The sequence below is a fragment of the Bos indicus x Bos taurus genome, chromosome 6 (assembly GCF_003369695.1).
Source record: "Bos indicus x Bos taurus breed Angus x Brahman F1 hybrid chromosome 6, Bos_hybrid_MaternalHap_v2.0, whole genome shotgun sequence".
NCBI lineage: Eukaryota > Metazoa > Chordata > Mammalia > Artiodactyla > Bovidae > Bos > Bos indicus x Bos taurus.
This window is the reverse complement of record NC_040081.1, coordinates 96837115-96856537: the sequence shown is the minus strand read 5'-3', so window position 1 is coordinate 96856537 and position 19423 is coordinate 96837115. Positions and strand designations below refer to the sequence as shown.

The following is a 19423-nucleotide window of genomic DNA, read 5'->3' as shown; positions in this document are numbered from 1 at the left end:
CATGCAGCCAATAAATAAATAAAAAGATGATGAATGTAGATAGTTTCAAAATGTCAGATTACTAGAAAACTATGTTAGGGACTTCCCTGGTCATCCAGTGGCTAAGACCCCATGCTCTCCATGCAGAGGGCCAGGGTTCAATCCCTGCTCAGGGAACTCGATCCTACCTTCTGCAGCTAAGTGTCTGCATAACTCAACTAAAGATCCCACATGCTGCAAGGAAGATCAAAGACCATACATGCCACAACTGAGACCTAGCACATCCAAATAAATACATAAACATTTTAAAAAAGAAAACTATGTCAAGTAATATTAATAGCACTACAAGTAGGTTGTATGCCTTTGGTATCTAGATTTTCTCCTGAAAGTCCTAACCCAAACTCTTTGGTCCTTTCTTGAATACACTGATGCTTGTATAAGGATGCACATCTTTAGGAGAAATTTTCCATCAATTCTCAACTAAAATTTTGGAATATTTAAGGTAATGATAGAAAACAGTCTAACATGTTACTTGCTCAAGGGATTTCCTGCGTGTGTAGTTGACAGTAATGATACTCATTTGAATCTTTGTTTCATAAACTATGCTTTTGTTTTTTTTTTTCATTAAAGTAAGCTTCCTTTCTATCTTGAAAGGGTGAGACCAAGTTTTGCCTTAGTTATTAACACTTGTTGATTTTATTTCAGGGGCACAGGCATCAGGCATGGATGGGAAGAAATGCAGTGTATGGATGTTTTTACCTCTTGTTTTTACCGTGTTTACATCTGCTGGGTTGTGGATAGTGTGAGTATTCTCTTATGTAAGGATTCAGGTGTACTGTAGATAAAAAAGTAAAGTCTTGATAGTACAGCCCCCCTTTTCTGTGTCTGCAGGCTCCACACCCTCAAAGTCAACCAACTCCTAATCAAAAATATTCAGGAAAAAAAAAATTCCAGAAAGTTCCAAAAAGCAAAACTTGAATATGCTGCTCACTGGCAACTACTTATATAGCATTTTACTTTATCTTTACAACTATTGTATTAAGTGTCATCAATAACTTAGAAATGAAAGTGTACAGGAGGATGTGCAGAGAGTACAGGTGACCCTTGACCAGCAGTACTTTGAACTGTGAGAGTCCACTTATACGTGGATTTTTTTTTCAATAAATACTACAGTACTATGTGGTCCATGGTTGGTTGAGTTTGAGGATGTGGAGCTGACTACAGGACGTGAGAATCCACAGATTCTGGTATCCACTGCTTCTCCTGGAACCAGTCCCCTGCAAATACAGATGGACAACTGTATATGTCATATTCTCGTGAATGTATTTGTAAATACTTTAAAATAATGTTGGCTAACTCAACCTTGCTGAAGTCCCCATTTCCCTTTCTTTATTCTATCACCCAAAGTAAATAATAAGTATGAGTAATAAATTTTGCAAAGCATATATTGCATACTGGTGATATGGACTCACTATTTGCAAGATTTGCTAATTTGACGCTAACGTGCTACAGATTTGGGCTTCCCAGGTGATGCAGTCGGAGAAGGCGATGGCACCCCACTCCAGGACTCTTGCCTGGAAAATCCCATGGACGGAGGAGCCTGGTGGGCTGCAGTCCATGGGGTCGCTAAGAGTCGGACATGACTGAGCTACTTCACTTTCACTTTTCACTTTCATGCATTGGAGAAGGAAATGGCAACCCACTCCAGGGTTCTTGCCTGGAGAATCCCAGGGACGGGAGAGCCTGGTTGGGCTGCTGTCTCTAGGGTTGCACAGAGTCGGACACGACTGAAGCAACTTAGCAGCAGCAGCAGCAGCAGCAGCAGGTGATGCAGTGGTAAAAAATCTGCCTGCCAATGCAGAAGACTCAAGAAAGGAGGGTTCAGTCCCTGGGTGGAGGAGATTCCCTGGAGAAGGAAATGGCAACCCTCTCCAGTATTCTTGCCTGGAAAACTTCATGGACAGAGGAGCCTGGCGGACTACAGTCCATGGAGTCACAAAGAGTCGGACTCAACTGAGCACACATACATACGTATATTCGAACATTTGCTTGTTTAATGTTATCGAATATATGGACGTCCTTATTCTCGATGACTGTTAAACAAGCAAATATGATTTAATGTGGTTAGTCCAGTAATATTGGGAAACAGATAATTCTTTTTTTAAATTTGTTTGCTTTATAAAGTTTATTGTTTTTTCTTCATAGATACTTCATAGCTGTGGAAGATGACAAAATTTTCCCATTAAATTCAGCTGAAAGGTAAAGTTTATCTCTGGGTAACTCTTTGTTCATCAGTAGATTTAGCAAAACTTTGCCACTGGTAAAGTTAAACTATGCAAAAGTAACTGTGTGTTAACCTGAGCTTCTGGGTTTTTTCTGTCATCCAGGAAACCTGGTGTGAAGCATGCACCATATATAAGGTAACTTGATCATTCTCTTCTGATCTGCTGTATCTTAGGCAACGTTAGCAGGGTGTATTAGTTCTGACTATTAGGACAAAGTAGCCTAGACTGGGTGGCTTACAAACATCAGAAATCTATTTCTCACATCTCTGCAGGCGGAAGTCCAAGATCAGGGTGCCAGCGTGGTCAGGGTCTGATGAGAACCTCTTCCGGTTTCAGCCTGCTGCGTTCTCATTGTGTCCACACATGGCGGAAAGAGGACTAGAGAGCTCCCTGGGGCCCTTTTATAAGGGCACTAACCCCATTCACTGGGGCTCTACTTTCATCACTTAATCACCTCCCAAAGGCCCCGCCTCCTAATACCATCACGTGGGATGTTAGGATTTCAGCATATGAATTTTGAGGGGACATAGACATTCAGTCCATTGCAAACAGTCATAGATTTTACTATAGAAATAATAAAACATTTCATATTTTTCAAGTATTGCAGGTGATGAACCTCCTGCAAGCTGTGTGTTTAGTCAAGTTATGAACATGGCAGCATTCCTAGGTAAGAAGAACATGAAGAATGCTTTACGTGCTTTGGGATATTTCTTTTTTATTTTAAATTCTCCAAAAACTCATATCAAAAGTATGGTGGGCTTAGTGGATAATTTAGTGTCATATCATGTCAGTATGCTAAAGAGGGCTTTTTTTGTTTTGAGGGTCCTTTTTTTTTCATAAATCCCTTTCACCTGCTTACCTTCCGTTTTCTTTTCCCTTTACCATCTTCAATCATTATAGCAAATTTTTGACTTTATTTCTTTTGCTGCATGAAATAATGTATTTCATGTGCCATAAAAATCCTGCATGAGACTATAATATTGTGCAATATGTTTTCTTTAAAAAGAATGCTTTATATATTCTTTCACGGGCAAGCATGAAAAATGCATAGGGTCTGAGATAAATATTGATGTGTATAGACATCATCTTTCAGTCTAAAGGTTGGCATTATCATTAGGGTCATGCCCTCCCCTGTTCCTGTACACATATCAAGCTGGCAAATGGGAACACAGGTTTATAAAAAACAGAAAGAAACCTTTTGTACTCATGTCCGGCCCTAATTCCCTTTTCCTTTAGGGACTAAAGCTCTCATTTAATATCCTGTCCTCTTTGTTCTGTGAGTGCTTCTCTCCGGGGGCTGTGGGAACCAGCCATACTCTCTGTCTTCCTCCAGATCAGCCTTATTGTTGTTCAGTCGCTCAGCTATGTCTGACTCTTTGTGACCGCATGGACTGCAGCACACCAGGCTTCCCTGTCTTTCACCATCTCCCAGAGTTTGTTCAAACTCATGTCCATCGAGTCAGTGATGCCATCCAACCATCTCATCCTCTGTCGTCCCCTTCTCCTGCCCTCAATCTTTCCCAGCATCAGGGTCTTTTCCAATGAGTTGGCTCTTCCCATCAGGTAGCCAAAGTATTGGAGCTTCAGCTTCAGCATCAGTCCTTCCAAATGGTTTAATCTTCTTGCAGTCCAAGGGACTCTCAAGAGTCTTCTCCAGCACCACAGTTCAAATTGCGGAGCTCATCTCCTCCAGGCCAAGGACTGCTCTGTGTCTTTCAACAGGTTGGGACTTCCCTGGTGGTCCAGTGGTTAAGACTCCATGCTTTCCATGCAGAGGGCACGGGTTTGATCCTGGGTCTGCGAATTAAGATCCCACATGCCATGCAGTGCACCCAAAAAAAGAAAAAAGTCAACCAATTATCAGCATTAGTATTTTGTTGGGTCCAGTCAGTGATGGCTAAATCCTTCAACAGCAGTTTTCTGAACATGGTCCTTTTGGATACTGAGACTTTCACTCCAAGTGAGAGCTCATGATGATGTTTATTACTGAGGGAGTATTTGACCTTTGTAGCACCTGTCCTCCAAAGAGGTGGCCTGTTATTTCAACTATTTATAACTCTCCTCCCCCTAAAAAATTTCTCTGGCTCTTACATGTTCTTTTTAAATTTTTGCTGTAGGAAAAGGGAAGACCTATAAAATTCCCTGGAAAATCAAGGGAGATGGTTGGTCCAACCTGCACCACAGGCAGAATCTTAGTTGGTTCAGAAGGCAGAGAAACATGGGGAATGTTCCCTTGAGCCCCCAGGGGAAACGCTGAGCAGTCTGGTTTTGTCCTCACTGCCTTCAGTCTTCATGTTAGTCATTCAGTTGTGTCCAGCTCTTTGAGATCCCATGGACTGTAACCAGCCAGGCTCCTCTGTCCATGGAATTTTCCAGGCAAGAATACTAGAGTGGGTTGCCATTCCCTTCTCCAAGGGATCTATGTGACTCAAGGACTGAACCTGCGTCTCCTGCATAGGAACTCAGTACTCAACTCTTTTTTCCTACTCTTCATACCACTCTTCTGAAAAGATGTAATAAATGTACTCATACTAAGGCATAAATGACCTCTAAGGAGATATTTGCATCTAATAGAACACAAAGTCCCAAGAATGACTCTGGACTTGCAGGATCAGAGACCTTTCCCAGTCCATCAGCAATCACACCACGTAGGCAGGTTGGTAGCAACTCATACCATCATCCCCACGGAGCACAGCAATAACAGTAATTAATGACAGTTCCTTAACATTCCAGGCACAATGCTAAGTGCTTTGCAAACATTACCTCTTTTAATCATAACACACTGGAGACTTCCCTTACGAGGAAATGTCACAGGATGTCTGTCCGCCATGGGGCTTTAAAGAAACCAGTGAACATGTTAGAAGCCACATGTTACCCTTTGTATTCTTAAGACAAATTGATATGTCCCAATAGTCCTTAGCGCAGTATCTAAAATATGCCAGTTTTCCCAGCCCACAAATTTATCCCTTTACAAAGCTGATGATTAACTCAGTATAAAAGCAGTTCCAAAAACACAGTCATGAGAACAAGTTCCCCTCTTGCAGATGACATCTGTCAGCATCTGATTCTCCAGTCCTCCCCTGCTCCATCAAGAAGCAATTAGGTTTTTACTGGCTTTTGCTCTAAGGTATTGCAGCATCCGGTGTTTATTATATCTCATCACTTTTAGTGCCAGCTGGTAGACACAAAACTGAGTAAGATTAGTGTTCAGTGAGAGTGAACCATCTATTATTTACTTATCTGGGAGTGAAAATGAATCATTTTCCTAATAATTCTTGCCTTACACTGTGGTCGCTTTTGTCTCCCCAGGCCTGTCCCTTTTAGATCTCAGACTATCATTTCAGATGACGTAACTAACTATAAGAAACAGCCTGCATGCTGTGTGTTCACTCAGTTGTGTCTGACTCTTTGTGACTCCATGGACTGTAGCCTGCCAGACTCTTCTGTCCATGGGATTTTCTAGGCAAGAATACTGGAGTGGGTTGCCATTTCCTCCTCCAGCAGGTCTTCCTAACCTAGGGATCCAACCTGTGACTCCTGTGTCTCCTGCATGGTAGGCAGATTCTTTACTACTGAGCCATGGAAAAAGCCCTAAGAAACAACAAAGACCTCATCTAAGTCACTGCTTGTTGGCAGCCATATAGATTATAATTTACAACCTACAAATGCGTTGGTGTGGTATTTATTAAAATCAGTTAGCAAAAATCTTGTGTTTTTTTGATGGACTAATCAAAGATCCAACCAGTCCATTCTGAAGGAGATCAGCCCTGGGATTTCCTTGGAAGGAATGATGCTTAGGTTAAAACTCCAGTACTTTGGCCACCTCATGCGAAGAGTTGACTCATTGGAAAAGACTCTGATGCTGGGAGGGATTGGGGGCAGGAGGAGAAGGGGACGACAGAGGATGAGATGGCTGGATGGCATCACTGACTCGATGGATGTGGGTCTGAGTGAACTCCGGGAGTTGGTGATGGATAGGGAGGCCTGGTGTGCTGCGATTCATGGGGTCACAAAGAGTCAAACACAACTGAGCGACTGAACTGAACTGAACTGAATCAAAGATCAAATAACTGCTCAGTGATTTTCTTTACAGAATTATTTATATTGTTTGTTCTAAATCTGCACTTTTATGATCTAAGATACATTTCTTTTCTAAAAAATTAATGTATTTATTTTAATTGGAGGCTAATTACTTCACAATATTGTGGTGGTTTTTGCCATACATTGACATGAATCACCCATGGGTGTACATGTGTTCCCCATCCTGAACCCCCCTCCCACGTTCCTCCCCATCCCATCCCTCAGGGTCATCCCAGTGCACCAGCCCTGAGCACCCTGTCTCATGCATCGAACCTGGACTGGTGATGTATTTCACATATGATAATATACATGTTTCACTGCTATTCTCTCAGATCATCCCACCCTCGCCTTCTCCCACAGAGTTCTTTACATCTGCATCTCTTTTGCTGTAAGACACATTTCTTAATAGAAATATTTCTGCCCTGGAGAGGTTGTGAGGATAAAGTTAATAGCTGAATGATTTTGGTCACCTAACAGCAGCCTCTCTCCCTCCTTCAGCCAAAATATATTGATTGTTATGTTCTACTGCTGTCATAAATAGGTATTATTGATGCATAAACAGCAAAACTAAACAAAATGAAGAAGAATTTGGCCAGGCACCAGCCTACAACTGCAATGAAGAGCTGCTATTTTGGGTTTGAACTTGAAGAACCCTATCAGCTTCAAAATAAAAAATTTAACAAAGAAAATAAGCAATTACTCTCTAATATTTGTATTTTTTAACAGAGAGATAAATTAAAAAGAGCATCTGTATAGCAGATGTATAGCAAAGAACTGCTGTAAGTATCAAAAACCACAGATGGGTGGGTTTTTTTAAATCTTTTCTAAAACTGTAAGTAAAATTTTAAAAATCTAAGGAAACTTTAAAATGATCTGTTGAACAGAATGTTAATGTGGTAAAAATTGGTTTGCATATGTAAAGATAGCTTTGAAATTGCCCTACTGCCCAGAAGACCCTTTCAAGAAGCTATAATTAAATCACTGCTTGGTTGTAAGTGGACTTCATAACAGATAGTCTGAATCTGCCTCCATTTAAACCTTTTAATAAAACTGTTAACAGAACAGAAACTTTATTATTTCCACAACCATAAAATTTCAACTAGATCTTATTTTAAAAGGAAAGTATGCCTTGTCTCAGTTGATTTTTTTTTTAAAGATTTGTTTATTTATTGCCTGTGCTGGGTCTTTGTTGCTGCTCTGGCTTTTTCTCTAGTTGTAGTGAGCAGGAGCTACTCTCTCGTGTGGGTGGGCTTCTCATTGCAGTGGCTTCTTCTGTTACAGAGCACAGATTCTAGGTCCATGGTCTTCAGGAGTTGCAGTATGTAGGCTCAGTAGTTATGACACAGAGGCTCAGTTGCCCCATGGCATGTGGGATCTTCCCAGACCAGGGATCAAATTGGTATTCCTTGCATGCAAGGAGTATTCTTAACCGCTGGACCACCAGGGAAGCCCTCAGCTGATTTATAATGGAGTTAATAGGTGAAAAGGACAAAATGTGGTGTTTGGAATGCAATTCTGGAAGTTAGGCATTTTGGGTTGATTCCTGTCTTCAGGAAGGTTTCTGCTTCCTGTTTAATTTCATTATCTGTTCTTGATGAAATGATTTACCATGCAGATTACAAATGAGAAGGCTAGAATAACTGGAGCCAGGGGGATGGTACACATCCAGAGTTTGCTGGCGAGAAACGAGGAACACAAAGAGAGGCAGTAACTGTGTCCCTGGGAGTACAGTGGCACCAACTACGTGGATGGCCAACGTGAAGAGCCATCTTGGTGTTTGCCTCAGCGGTGTGAGTCAGGGCTTCGGCCGGAGTTCCAGCACCGTCCTAGCCCTCCAAACTGAATGACAACCAGAGAGTTCCCAGAGTCATACCCCACACTAGTCATTTTTAAAAGCACATTTGAAATGTATTTCAAACACATTTTGTCATATTTGCCTCGGTATTTTGTCATTCAGTTCAGTTCAGTCGCTCAGTCGTGTCCGACTCTTTGCGACTCCATGGAGTGCAGCACGCCAGGCTTCCCTGTCCATCACCAACTCCCGGGAGTTGCTCAAACTCAGGTCCATCGAGTTGGTGATGCCATCCAACCATCTCATCCTCTGTTATAACATTCCCCTCCTGCCTTCCATCTTTCCCAGCATCAGGGTCTTTTCCAGTGAGTCAGTTCTTCGCATCAGGTGGCCAAAGTATTGGAGTTTCAGCTTCAGCATCAGTCCTTCCAGTGATTATTCAGGACTGATTTCCTTTCGGATTGATTTTGTCATTATGCCCTGACTAATATCCACACACACGTAACTAGCAAGTGTCTCCCCGATGGCCTGTGTGGAGATTTCTGGTCTAAATCTAATGGCTTCCTTTTCTGAAGATCACTTTGTGTTGAGGTGCTTGTAGTGAATTTCTCCTCTCCCCACTTCTTCCTCCTATTTCCATCCCCAAAGTAATAGAAATTTTTCATCTAATGTGGACAGAGGAGCCTGGTGGACTACAGTCCATGAGGTCACAAAAGAGTCGGACACAACTTTTCGACTAAACAACAAGGAGAACTGTTGTCACTGTTAATAGACTTCTGAAAATATTCCACTGTAGCTCCTAACTGGATCCCTCAAACCATTAGGTTAAAACACTATTATCAACTGAAGTATAATCTATTAATCTGATGATAAATCGTGGGCTAAGTATAAATATACTAAAAGCTAAATCAGAGCCAAACAATTTACGATTTCATAAATTATGGTTTATTTCTATTTTGCTTCCCAAATCCAAGTGTTATCCAAGTTGTATACCACTCTTTCACCAGAGGTACTTGGAACTGAAAGTCAATTCGATGAACTAACTTCGTAGCTTGAAACTGTTAAATTCGGCAGACTTGAGAAATGCAAATTTGTGGATGGTTTCTTATTAATGGCTACTATATTGGCCAGTAATCAAGGTAGACTTTTAGCAAATAATTACCTACTGATTGCTCTATAAATAGGATAATTCCTGAATTCCTAATCATCTTCCCTGCTAAACCTTAATGTCAAAATAAATTGCCTTAGGAAGTAGTAACTGCCTTTCCTTATATTAGCTATAACATATTAATTGCAAGAGCTTTTTAAAAACCATTTGTAGACTAGGCTCTCCCAGCTTTTTGAATAAATATGAAAATATCCCTGCAGTAAGCAATTAATAAAAGGGGATTCTTAGATTAATGGCTTGAGTATGGACTAGCCTCAAGGTCACTATTAGAAGTCAGATTTGAAATCTAAGTAACTTCCTTCATTCTGTCTTCAGATTCTCCGATGACAATTTGGTTGAAAAGAGTGGGCTTTCAAAATGAGTAATTAACATCATTTGGAAGAACTGAGCTTTCTTAATATAATCACAGTATGATTTTTAATACATACCAAACCCCCAGATCTGCTATGTTAAAATTCCATGATTTTCTTAGTGCCCTAATTTAGATGAACTATCTTTGTCCTTTGACAATGAACACCCCCAGGTAGAATCAGAGGAGAGAGGGAGTGAACTAGTAACGAAGGGATTTGTATACTTGCTTTATCTTCCTTCCCATACCCAGGAATGATTTCTGGCACAGGCACCAGCAGGTTTGTCTAGACTGATAACCATGTCTTCTTCCCCACGTTTTCTTGCCCCGTCTGTCCTAACACTGTTCTCAATTAAAGGGTGATTGAATCAGTGAATTCTCGTGCCATGGGCCAACTCTCTGCATCTGATTTGTCGTGTGCCAAGCCTCTGCAGTGCTCTCCTAAGCCAGTCTGTCCTGTGCTGACCTTGTTTTTGAAAACTCTGGGAACAACACTATTACCAGTCTATCATCTTGCATCACCCAAGTAACATGTAACACTGCTGCTCAGTTCCTCTCTGCTTTCCCTGGGTTAGCTAGAATAAAACATCTCAATAATCAGAAACATTGCCTGCAAGTTTTCTTTTAAAAATTGTGGTTTCAGAGATTTAAAAATGTACGATGGCAAGAAGTTTACTTTTGCAATTGTGGCTTTAGAGTGCTATTTCCTAGTCTGGCTGCGTGATTTCAATTTTCCAATTATAACATTTTGTTTTATTCCCAGCTCTTGTGGTAGCTGTTCTGCGCTTCATACAACTGAAACCAAAGGTTTTAAATCCGTGGCTGAATATTAGTGGCTTGGTGGCTCTCTGTCTGGCTTCCTTTGGAATGACCTTACTTGGTAATTTTCAGGTACTTCATTTGGCCTTTTTCATCTCCATCTCATGCTTCACCTATATGATTATCACAGCCAGTGAGGCATAGTCACTATGTGGCCCATAAAATTCCCCATGGACTTTTAAAAACATTCTAACAGTGGTTCCTAATATGCACAGGTTCTCCAGCAGTCAGCCTGTCTGATCATTGAGCCTCACCTCAGTCAGTTCAGTCGCTCAATCGTGTCCAGCTCTTTGCAAGCCCATGGACTGCAGCATGCCAGGCTTCCCTTATCCATACATGGGAAAGTCCTCACTGTAATTGGACATATAGCACAGCTATGGGAAACGCAGCTACTAAAATAGCTGTGTATTTTCTACAAGGGCTTTCAAAGTACTGTACACTTTTTTCATAATAAATTGTATCCGAATCTATCTTTCTAGAAAACTAATAGGACCATTGCCTTTCTATAATTAAACATTGAACACCCTTATTGGATGAAAGCTTGTGTTTCAGATTAGCAGGCTCACATGGGAGTTAGTTTGAAAATCAGAATTTCTTTAGAATGTGACTTGTATAAAGATGTACTAACCCTAACTCTTCTTCCCAGAAATATAAAAGTGCCAGGTCATTTAGGGACTTTCCTGGTGGCTCAGGTGGTAAATAATCTGCCTGCAATGCAGGAGACTCAGGTATGATCCCTAGAGGAGGGATTATGGAGGAGGAAATGGCAACTCACTCCAGTATCCTTCCCTGGAAAATCCCATGGACAGAGGCACCTGGCTGGCTACAGTCCATGGGATCGCAAAGAGGCGTACACGACTGAGCGACTGATACACACACCCAAGGTCATTTAAACATCATTTCCCTTGTCAGCACCAACTCTTGACTTCATTTTTAAGTCATGGAGACCACTGCACTGTTGCAGTGGTTGTTTGTTTTCCCTGCCTCCATTTCCTCCCCAGCATCCTCCAGCCTCTGCTAAATACTGCTACTAGAAACCTCCTTCTTGCAATTAAACGCTGATCCTACACTTCTCCCTTGTCTACTGGGTGAAATCCAAATGGTGAAGGCATTCCAGACACTCAGCACTCCAGTGAGCATTTTGTAATGTTCTCACTGAAAATAGGGTAGTGGGTTTTCTAAGACTGACTCTTGCCCTGAGTCCTCAGCGCTGATAATCCATTAAATTAGTATCTCATTCCCCCGGACACCCCCTGGTACAGTATTTTTTTACTTAATGGGTCGTCTGACAGACAGGCATGCAATCCCACCAGTTCCTCTAATTATCCAAGGTCTCATTCCATATCAACCCCAATAATGAGAAAGCTGCATTCTTAGAACCTATTGCCTTAGACAATGAATTATCAGGAGAATATTTGAGAGTTTATCGTTGAGCTCCAAAATGTTAGGGCACAGAGCATTTTTTATTGAGATTTTGGTGGGAATCTTCCTTCCACTTATGCTTCTGTGCTACAAGGGCTGGCATGTTGTAAAATGCTCAATAACTATCATTTCTTTCAACTGGGTCTTGGATGGAAGTTACTGAGTAGACATTTTGTCTTTCACTTAAGTTCCCTAAAGAATCCCATTGATGGGATTGTTTGATTGAACCACAAATATTCAAAACCATCAATGATGACACTACATGTTCTTCATAGAACATTTTCTGGAGTATCTACAGAGATTACACAGGGAACAAATAATGCAGTTGCCTATACTCATTTCATAATTTTTTTAAATTTGACCCATGTAACTAAATATACCATCTATTTTTAAAATTAGATTTAAAAAATAAATAAACAGATTATGTATAGCATGGAAAGCCAGTTTTCTAGAAGTAAAATTTGACTTGGGGAATCATTATTTTAAATGTTTTAAAAATATGTGTTTTGACCTGTGGGGTGGTGGTTTTTTTCAAAGAAGAAAAAAATCCTACTGTACTACTGTATATTTTTTAAATCAGTGGGCAGTGATTTGAGCAGTTTACATCTCTGACTTCCAACTGAAACAACCCAAATGGGTCTCCTTTAACCTATTAACTGTATGAAGGCCTTGACCAGGAATCTTCAAACACTGTTGCCTTTTAATGGGTCTCCAGATATGGCAAAAGCTCATAAGTGTATTTTTCTTACTATAATGGGGGAGAAAAGGGAATTTCCTGGCAGTCCAGTAGTTAGAACTCCATGCTTCCCCTGCAGGGGTCACGGTTTCAACCCCCTTAACAATAATTGGCCATATTACAGAAAATGGACAATTCTGTAAGAATAGATAACAACCAGCATTGTTAGTTGTCCAGGCCAATGAAATCTTGACCTGCTTAGAACTGACCATGCTCAATAAGTAAATACACAGCCAGATTCTGGTCTCATTTCTTAATCTGGAGAACAGAGTTCAGGGTTTATGTCTGTAGAAACTTGACATTTCTCCTTTTATGGGTAACTTTCCTGTTTTTTTCTTTTACTTTTCTCCAAAGCTTTTATGGAAAACAAATTCAAAAACTAAATTACCACTGCTTGTTCATTCATTGGTTCATCTTAGCAAATGTTTTGAAGTTTGAGGGTACTAGTCATTTCCCTTCTTTCCCTCAGAGTTCAAACCAATGGAGAATAGACACAAAGAGCTGGTGGAGATAAAGGATGTTGCTCTTTCTACAATCTGTTAGCCCACTCTTAGAACATCTCTTTACCTATTTCTTTCTCCTTCATGTGTTCCACTGGCCTGTATGTATTTTCTGAATGGGCCTCCACAGGTCATTATCTGTTCATCCCTTAGCTCACAAATGATGAAGAAATCCATAATGTCGGAACTTCCTTGACTTTTGGATTTGGCACGTTGACCTGCTGGATTCAGGCGGCATTGACACTCAAAGTCAACATCAAGAATGAAGGACGGAAGGTTGGAATTCCACGAGTTATTCTCTCAGCGTCTATCACTCTCTGCGTGGTCCTCTGTATCCTTTGAGTGTGAAAAGGGTCTCTGCCCGTGAGATTAAAACACAGATGACTTGTCCTTGTAGAAGATGAGAACATTGCCATTCTTAGTTACTTAGGATACTGTCAGATCATCTCAGAATGTTAGAAAAAACGAAAAGTAAAAGTAAAAACTGAAAACTCTCAGACCTCCTTTTCGTGCCAAAGAGGAGATGGAGAACTAAAAATAGAACAAGCACTGCCTGCTCAAAACTGTTTCAATCTGTAGGAATGGTGTCATGCATTCTCCTTATCACAAATGACATAAGGCTTCCTTTTGTGAAATAGACAGAATGCATAATCCAAGAGAGAATTGTGCTTTATTTCTTCCATCTTGACAATTTTTTTTCATTTGTGACTTTATCATGGCTCTGTTATTTCATTTAATTTATTAAACTGTAAAAATGAATTTCAAGAGACAAAAATACATTTCTAAACAAGTAAGCTTTTCTGGAAAAGAAATTTAAGAACTAGATTACCACGGCATGCACTGTTGTCCCAAACAAATAATTTTGAGGTTTTGATGTGCTATTTCCCTTCCTCCCTTGGAGTCTGAACCAATGAAGAACAGTCACAAGGAGCCAAATGGGTGTGAAGAAATCAGCCTTTATTCCTAGTAAATTTGGAAAGGAGAATTGTGCAGGCCTCCTCTCTCACACCTTAGAATTCAACTTATCCACCCAGTAACAAGTAGAGAAATCAGGGAAAGACAGAGAACAGCACTTCACTCAGTTGAACCCCAAACAGATTGCAGAGGGACTAGTCTAGGGTGGAGAACAGTGACCCTACCTACTATAGCAGAGCCCAGTGGAAGCAGGCCGGTTCCGAGCCCACCAATCAGATCAATCATTCCTACGTGTTCACTCCAATAGGTCCTCTGGAAACCATGGAGAAGAAGGGAATAAGGTTCCTAGATGGCAAACTGTAAACTAACACTATTACAGTCTTCATGAATAGCCAGTATTTATTGGGCACTTATAATGTGGTAGACATTATTCTAAGCAACTTTAAATGTGTCTACGTTTTTAATCCTCACTTAACAAGAATAGTAACAGAGGTTAGTTACCCAAGATCACACATGGAATGTGTCAGTTTGTTTTAAACTCAGGCTCAGTTCTTTTACTTAGAGTGGCTTTAAAATATGAAAACATTTAGTCTTCAAAGACATTCTTTAGTTAGTGGATTATTTAGAGGTGTTTATTTCTTCTTCCTTTCCAAACTGCCATTCAGTCATTTTAGGGGTTTTCTGAAGTTCTATGGTCACATTAGATAGAGAACATCAAAGGACTTGAAATTCAAGTAATCTGAGAAATACTAGTAATCTGAGTAAACAAGTCACAATTATTTTATGAGTAAACAGGTCAGAATTCTGCCAGTGTGAGATCTGAAGATGTATCCCTCCCCTATTAAGCAATAATAATATTGTTTTGGCAATATTTTGAACTGTCAGTCAGAAGAGTATGTGAAGGTTTTGAATTATTTTTAATTTTGAGCTTATACTAAACAATTCTGATCCATGTTATTTCTGAAGACTTGGAACCATTTCTTGGTTCCCTGATGAATGGATCCAAGTCTAGTCAGGAGAACAAAGTTTAGCTGAAGTAGTTCTCACGTACTTTTTTGCTCTCTAAAAATTACCCAAGATTTTAAGTCTAAGTTCTGAATGTAGAACTAATTCTAAGGGAACATTTCTGACTTTCTAAATAACTTTATTTAGTCCTTGACCTCTTAGCCTTTCCCTAGAGCATTGGTCCCCAACCTTTTTGGCACCAGGGACGTTTCATGGAAGACAGTTTTTCCATGGACTGGGGTGGTGGGGGAGAGGCTGATGGTTTCAGGATGTTTCTCATCAGTAGTGCCAAACCTAGATGCTTTGGACAGGCAGTTCACCATAGGGTTCACGCTCTCATGAGAGCCTCCACTGATCTGATAGGAGGTGGAGCTCAGGTGTAATGAGAGCAATGGGGAGCAGCTGTAAACAAAGATGACGCTTCGCTCCCTTGCCTGCCACTCACTTCTGTTGTGCAGCCCCATTCCTAACAGACTGTGGACCAGCAGCAGTCCATGACCTGGGGTTGCAAACTCCTGCAATCAAAAATATTGTGAACCTTTCTTCTTCCAAGCTCCTACCTTTATATATCCTGAAGTGTGTGTGTGTGTGTGTGTATATATACATATATGCATATACTTCATATATATTCAGGCATAGACATATCATCTGTTCCGTTGGTTTCTTAAGTTGCCTGTTTTTATTTGGGCGCAAGTTTAAATGCAACACCAGGAATGAAACCAGCCTATATAATATTGTCTGAAAAACAATAATAAAAATTAGAGAGAGGAAGGAGTGCCACTTAAACATTGTTAGTAACATTGCAAAAACAAACACAGCTTATATGGATGTGGTTCACTATTTGGTAAGTACACATTGTTCCATAGTCATTTGCAGTGTCTTTTAAAAATATAACATTATTTTTCTGGCCAAAGAATTACTTTGGAATTATAAGTCTTTAGCTAGTCTCACAGTTTATTAGGTCGCCATGGAGAATAGTGGTCAAATGCATGGGCAAGGAGTCAGAGTTCTTGTGTTTGAGCCCCAGTTCCACCAGTTAATACGTGTGTTACCCATTTGGCCTCCATTTCCTTATGTTAAGGGCTTCCTTGATGGCTCAATAGGTAAAGAATCTGCCTGCAGCGCAAGAGACTTGGGTAGGAAATGGCAACCCACTCCAGTATTCTTGCCTGGAAAATTCCATGGACAAAGGAGCCTGGCAAACTACAGTCCATGGAGTCGCAGAGTCAGATGTGACTGAGCGACAGAGGGCTGCAGTCCATGGGGTCTCAAAGAGTTGGACGCAACTGAGCATGCACACGTGCCCCTGTACTCCCTAATTTTTTAATTACTTATTTTTAATTGATAATGAATTAATTATAATTGCTTTCAACATTATGTTGGTTTCTGCCATACATCAACATGAATCAGCCATAGGTATACATATGTCCCCTCCTTCTTGAACCTCCCTCCCACCTCCCACCCCATCCCACCCCCTTGAGATTGTCACAGAGCCCCGGTTTGAGTTACCTGAGTCATACAGCAAATTCCCACTGGCTGTTTCTTTTACATACGGTGGTGTCGATGTTTCCATGCTATTCTCTCCATTCGTCCCACCCTCTCCTTCCGCTTCCCCCGCTGTGTCCACAAGTCTGTTCCCTATGTCTGCGTCTCCTCTGCTGCCCTGAAAATAGGTTCATCAGTCTGTGCTCCCCATTTTAAACAAACTGAAGATAATAGGATGTTGTGAGGATCAAGCTAGGTGCTCCATGAAAGCACCTAGAAGCATGTCTGGCACAAAGGAAGGGCTGCATGACGTGGCCTCGTATTATTTATGTAGATAGAGTTCGGCTGGCGCTGGCAAGTTCTTTGGCTCTTTCCTGTAACCTGTCTCTGCCCAGAGAAGAGCCCAACCTTAACGTGGCCGACAGAGGTACTTTCCTTGACCACTTCTCCCCAGACTTCATCCTCATGGCGCAAGGCATCCACATGTACGCCGCCAGGGTCCAGTGGGGCCTGGTCATGTGCTTCCTGTCTTACTTTGGCACATTTGCTGTGGAGTTCCGGCATTATCGCTACGAGATCGTTTGCTCCGAATACCAGGAGAACTTCCTAAGCTTCTCAGAAAGCCTGTCTGAAGCTTCCGAATATCAAACCGACCAGGTGTAACCCTTCAGCTTTTCCTTGCTGGGCAGGTGGGTGTGGCAGCGAGGGAGGGGCCAGGACACACCCAGAGGACTTGACACACAACCTCGTGACACAACACACACACACATTCGTGGCCACATTTGCCAAATGAGCTTTTCAGGGCGAGTTATTTAACGAAAAAGCACAAGCCCTGTGTGTCGAAACACATGCTGTTACACTGAAAATATAATGCACGACAGAGCAAGAAGCTTGTGCATGATCACGTCTTTTCCCCTCTCTCCCAACACCCGCGTTCTTATTGTCCTCTTCATGTACTCCAGCCACCATGATCACCCTACCTTGGGTAGGGCAGGCCAAATGTGACGTGGGAACAATGCCAACTCCCAACGTTGCCTTCAGATCCAAAGGGCTTGGAACCAGCTCATGAGGAAATTGTGAATCTGGCTCTTGAATGGACCAAGTATCATTTACTTGGACAGGCACTGTATAGAGATGTGACCCCTCATAACCTGTGGACGATGTGGGATCAAGGATGGAACTTTCCCGAAGAAACTCCCTTCATCATCGTTTAGCGGTTGGCTGACCAGATTTGATGCTATAAGCTGTGAGAGGGAAGTCCACCACGTGATTTGGACTTTCCTGTGACTGAGAAATATTCCCCAGTGTGAATATTTGCAGGACCAAGGTCTGCCAGGCATGGAGAGATGGGGGCAGCCAGGGTGTGGTTTCGTTTTTGCTTCTATAGTACGCTATGTTTGGTTTTTATTTTCTACTTCATGATTTGCCTTTTTTTTTTTTTTTCGTAAGTAACTACCATGGGTCTTTCGAGGTCTCATGGATAAAGAGGATGTAGACCAAATGCAAGAACTAAACTTGTCTGGGGTTTAACCATGATAAAGCGGGGAGGGGAAGGTCACCTGTAGGCTCAATTTTATGTTTGAAGCCAAGAAAATATTCACAGAAAAGCACAAAGGTAATAAAAAGAACTCCTTCTGGACATTTGTCAAAGATAGGAGTTTTAGAGCATCTTGTTGGAGGTTCAAATAAGAGGGGAGTTTCTAAAACGTACCTATCGCTTAAATTTTGTATTGGGGGGGGGGAGGTTAAGGGCTTTTCATACTCATAATTTGTAGGAGCCAATTAGAAGGGTACCCTCCCCCGCAAAACAAATTGGTTCAGCTGGTCCCCTACAACCCAGCATGGAGTTTCCACCTGCAAAGAGTTTAGAACTCAAACTGTAGGCCTGGGCTTTATAGAGGCTGTGTTTCATAAAAATGAGCAGAATTCTAAATTCAAAATGTCTTGGAGTGGGCCAAGCTGACGCTGTGAGTGCACTTTGTTTCAAGAAATCCCCAAATTCACTTCGCAGGGACTTGAGATTTCAAGGACTATATAATGTGAACAATGTTTTTTAATTCAACACAAACTCTGAGCTTCTTGAGGAGGGGGTTCAATGACTTTTCACTTCTGTATTTATCCCCACTTCTTAGCACAGTGCCTGGCACACATTAGGTGCTCAACCAACGTCTGCTGACTAGAATTCCTGGTAATTTAGAGTAGGAAAAGGGTGTATCAGAGAAAGACTCAAAGATGAATGAGAGAGAAGATGACCGTTTCCTGCAAGATAGATGGAAGGAATCATGAGGTGGGGGAGGGAGAATACCTCTAACAGCCAAGTAAAATGTGAGAAAAAGAGTGTTCTCCTATTAGAAAGGCATCTTACTGTAAATAGTCCAAGGGGACATTTGTTATTTTTGAATACTGCTTTGGAGGTTTTTTTTCATTTTTATATTTTAAAAATTTTATCAAGGAACAAAGATTTATGAAGTTTTCTTTTACTCTACACAATCCAAGTTAAATAGCTTTTGGTGATGCACTGTACACTTTTTAAGAGTATATCTAATAGCACATTTTAACAGAATCAAGCAATGACTGGCATTATTCATTGAGATCTGATCGCTAAATAAAATTCTTTTATGCAGAATTGTGATTTTTTTTTTTTTGGCCTCTTCAAAGAACATTTCTTCTCTAATACTGAAACATAGGTAAACCCAATGAGACATTATGTTGAAAATGAACTTAGTGTTACACCGATAGCATATTTCTAGGGTGTTTGGGAACACTAACAACCAAGTCTCAGATTCTCCAGACACCAACTGAGTGTCCTACGATTCAGTTCAATTCTGACACTACCCAACATTATTGCCAGACTCCACCAGCTTAAAGGCTCAGTCCCACAAAACTGC

General features: G+C 41.1%; 1 protein-coding gene across 3 annotated transcripts in view; it reads left to right on the top strand.

Moving 5' to 3' along the window:
- TMEM150C (transmembrane protein 150C) overlaps nucleotides 1–19161 on the top strand; it is a 111594-nt gene extending 92433 nt beyond the window's left edge. Inside the window, exons 2-9 of one of the 3 annotated variants that reach the window (XM_027544888.1) lie at nucleotides 685–781; nucleotides 2185–2238; nucleotides 2367–2399; nucleotides 2864–2931; nucleotides 10417–10544; nucleotides 13284–13461; nucleotides 16990–17224; nucleotides 17498–19161. In XM_027544888.1, coding sequence (XP_027400689.1) covers nucleotides 702–781; nucleotides 2185–2238; nucleotides 2367–2399; nucleotides 2864–2931; nucleotides 10417–10544; nucleotides 13284–13461; nucleotides 16990–17198 — 750 coding nt within the window. In that variant the 5' untranslated portion in view covers nucleotides 685–701 and the 3' untranslated portion in view covers nucleotides 17199–17224; nucleotides 17498–19161. Of the gene's footprint in view, nucleotides 1–684; nucleotides 782–2184; nucleotides 2239–2366; nucleotides 2400–2863; nucleotides 2932–10416; nucleotides 10545–13283; nucleotides 13462–16989 lie in introns of all 3 variants that reach the window. The other 2 variants (XM_027544887.1, XM_027544889.1) reach the window with 2 other exon arrangements.
- The last annotated feature ends 262 nt before the right edge of the window (nucleotides 19162–19423 follow it).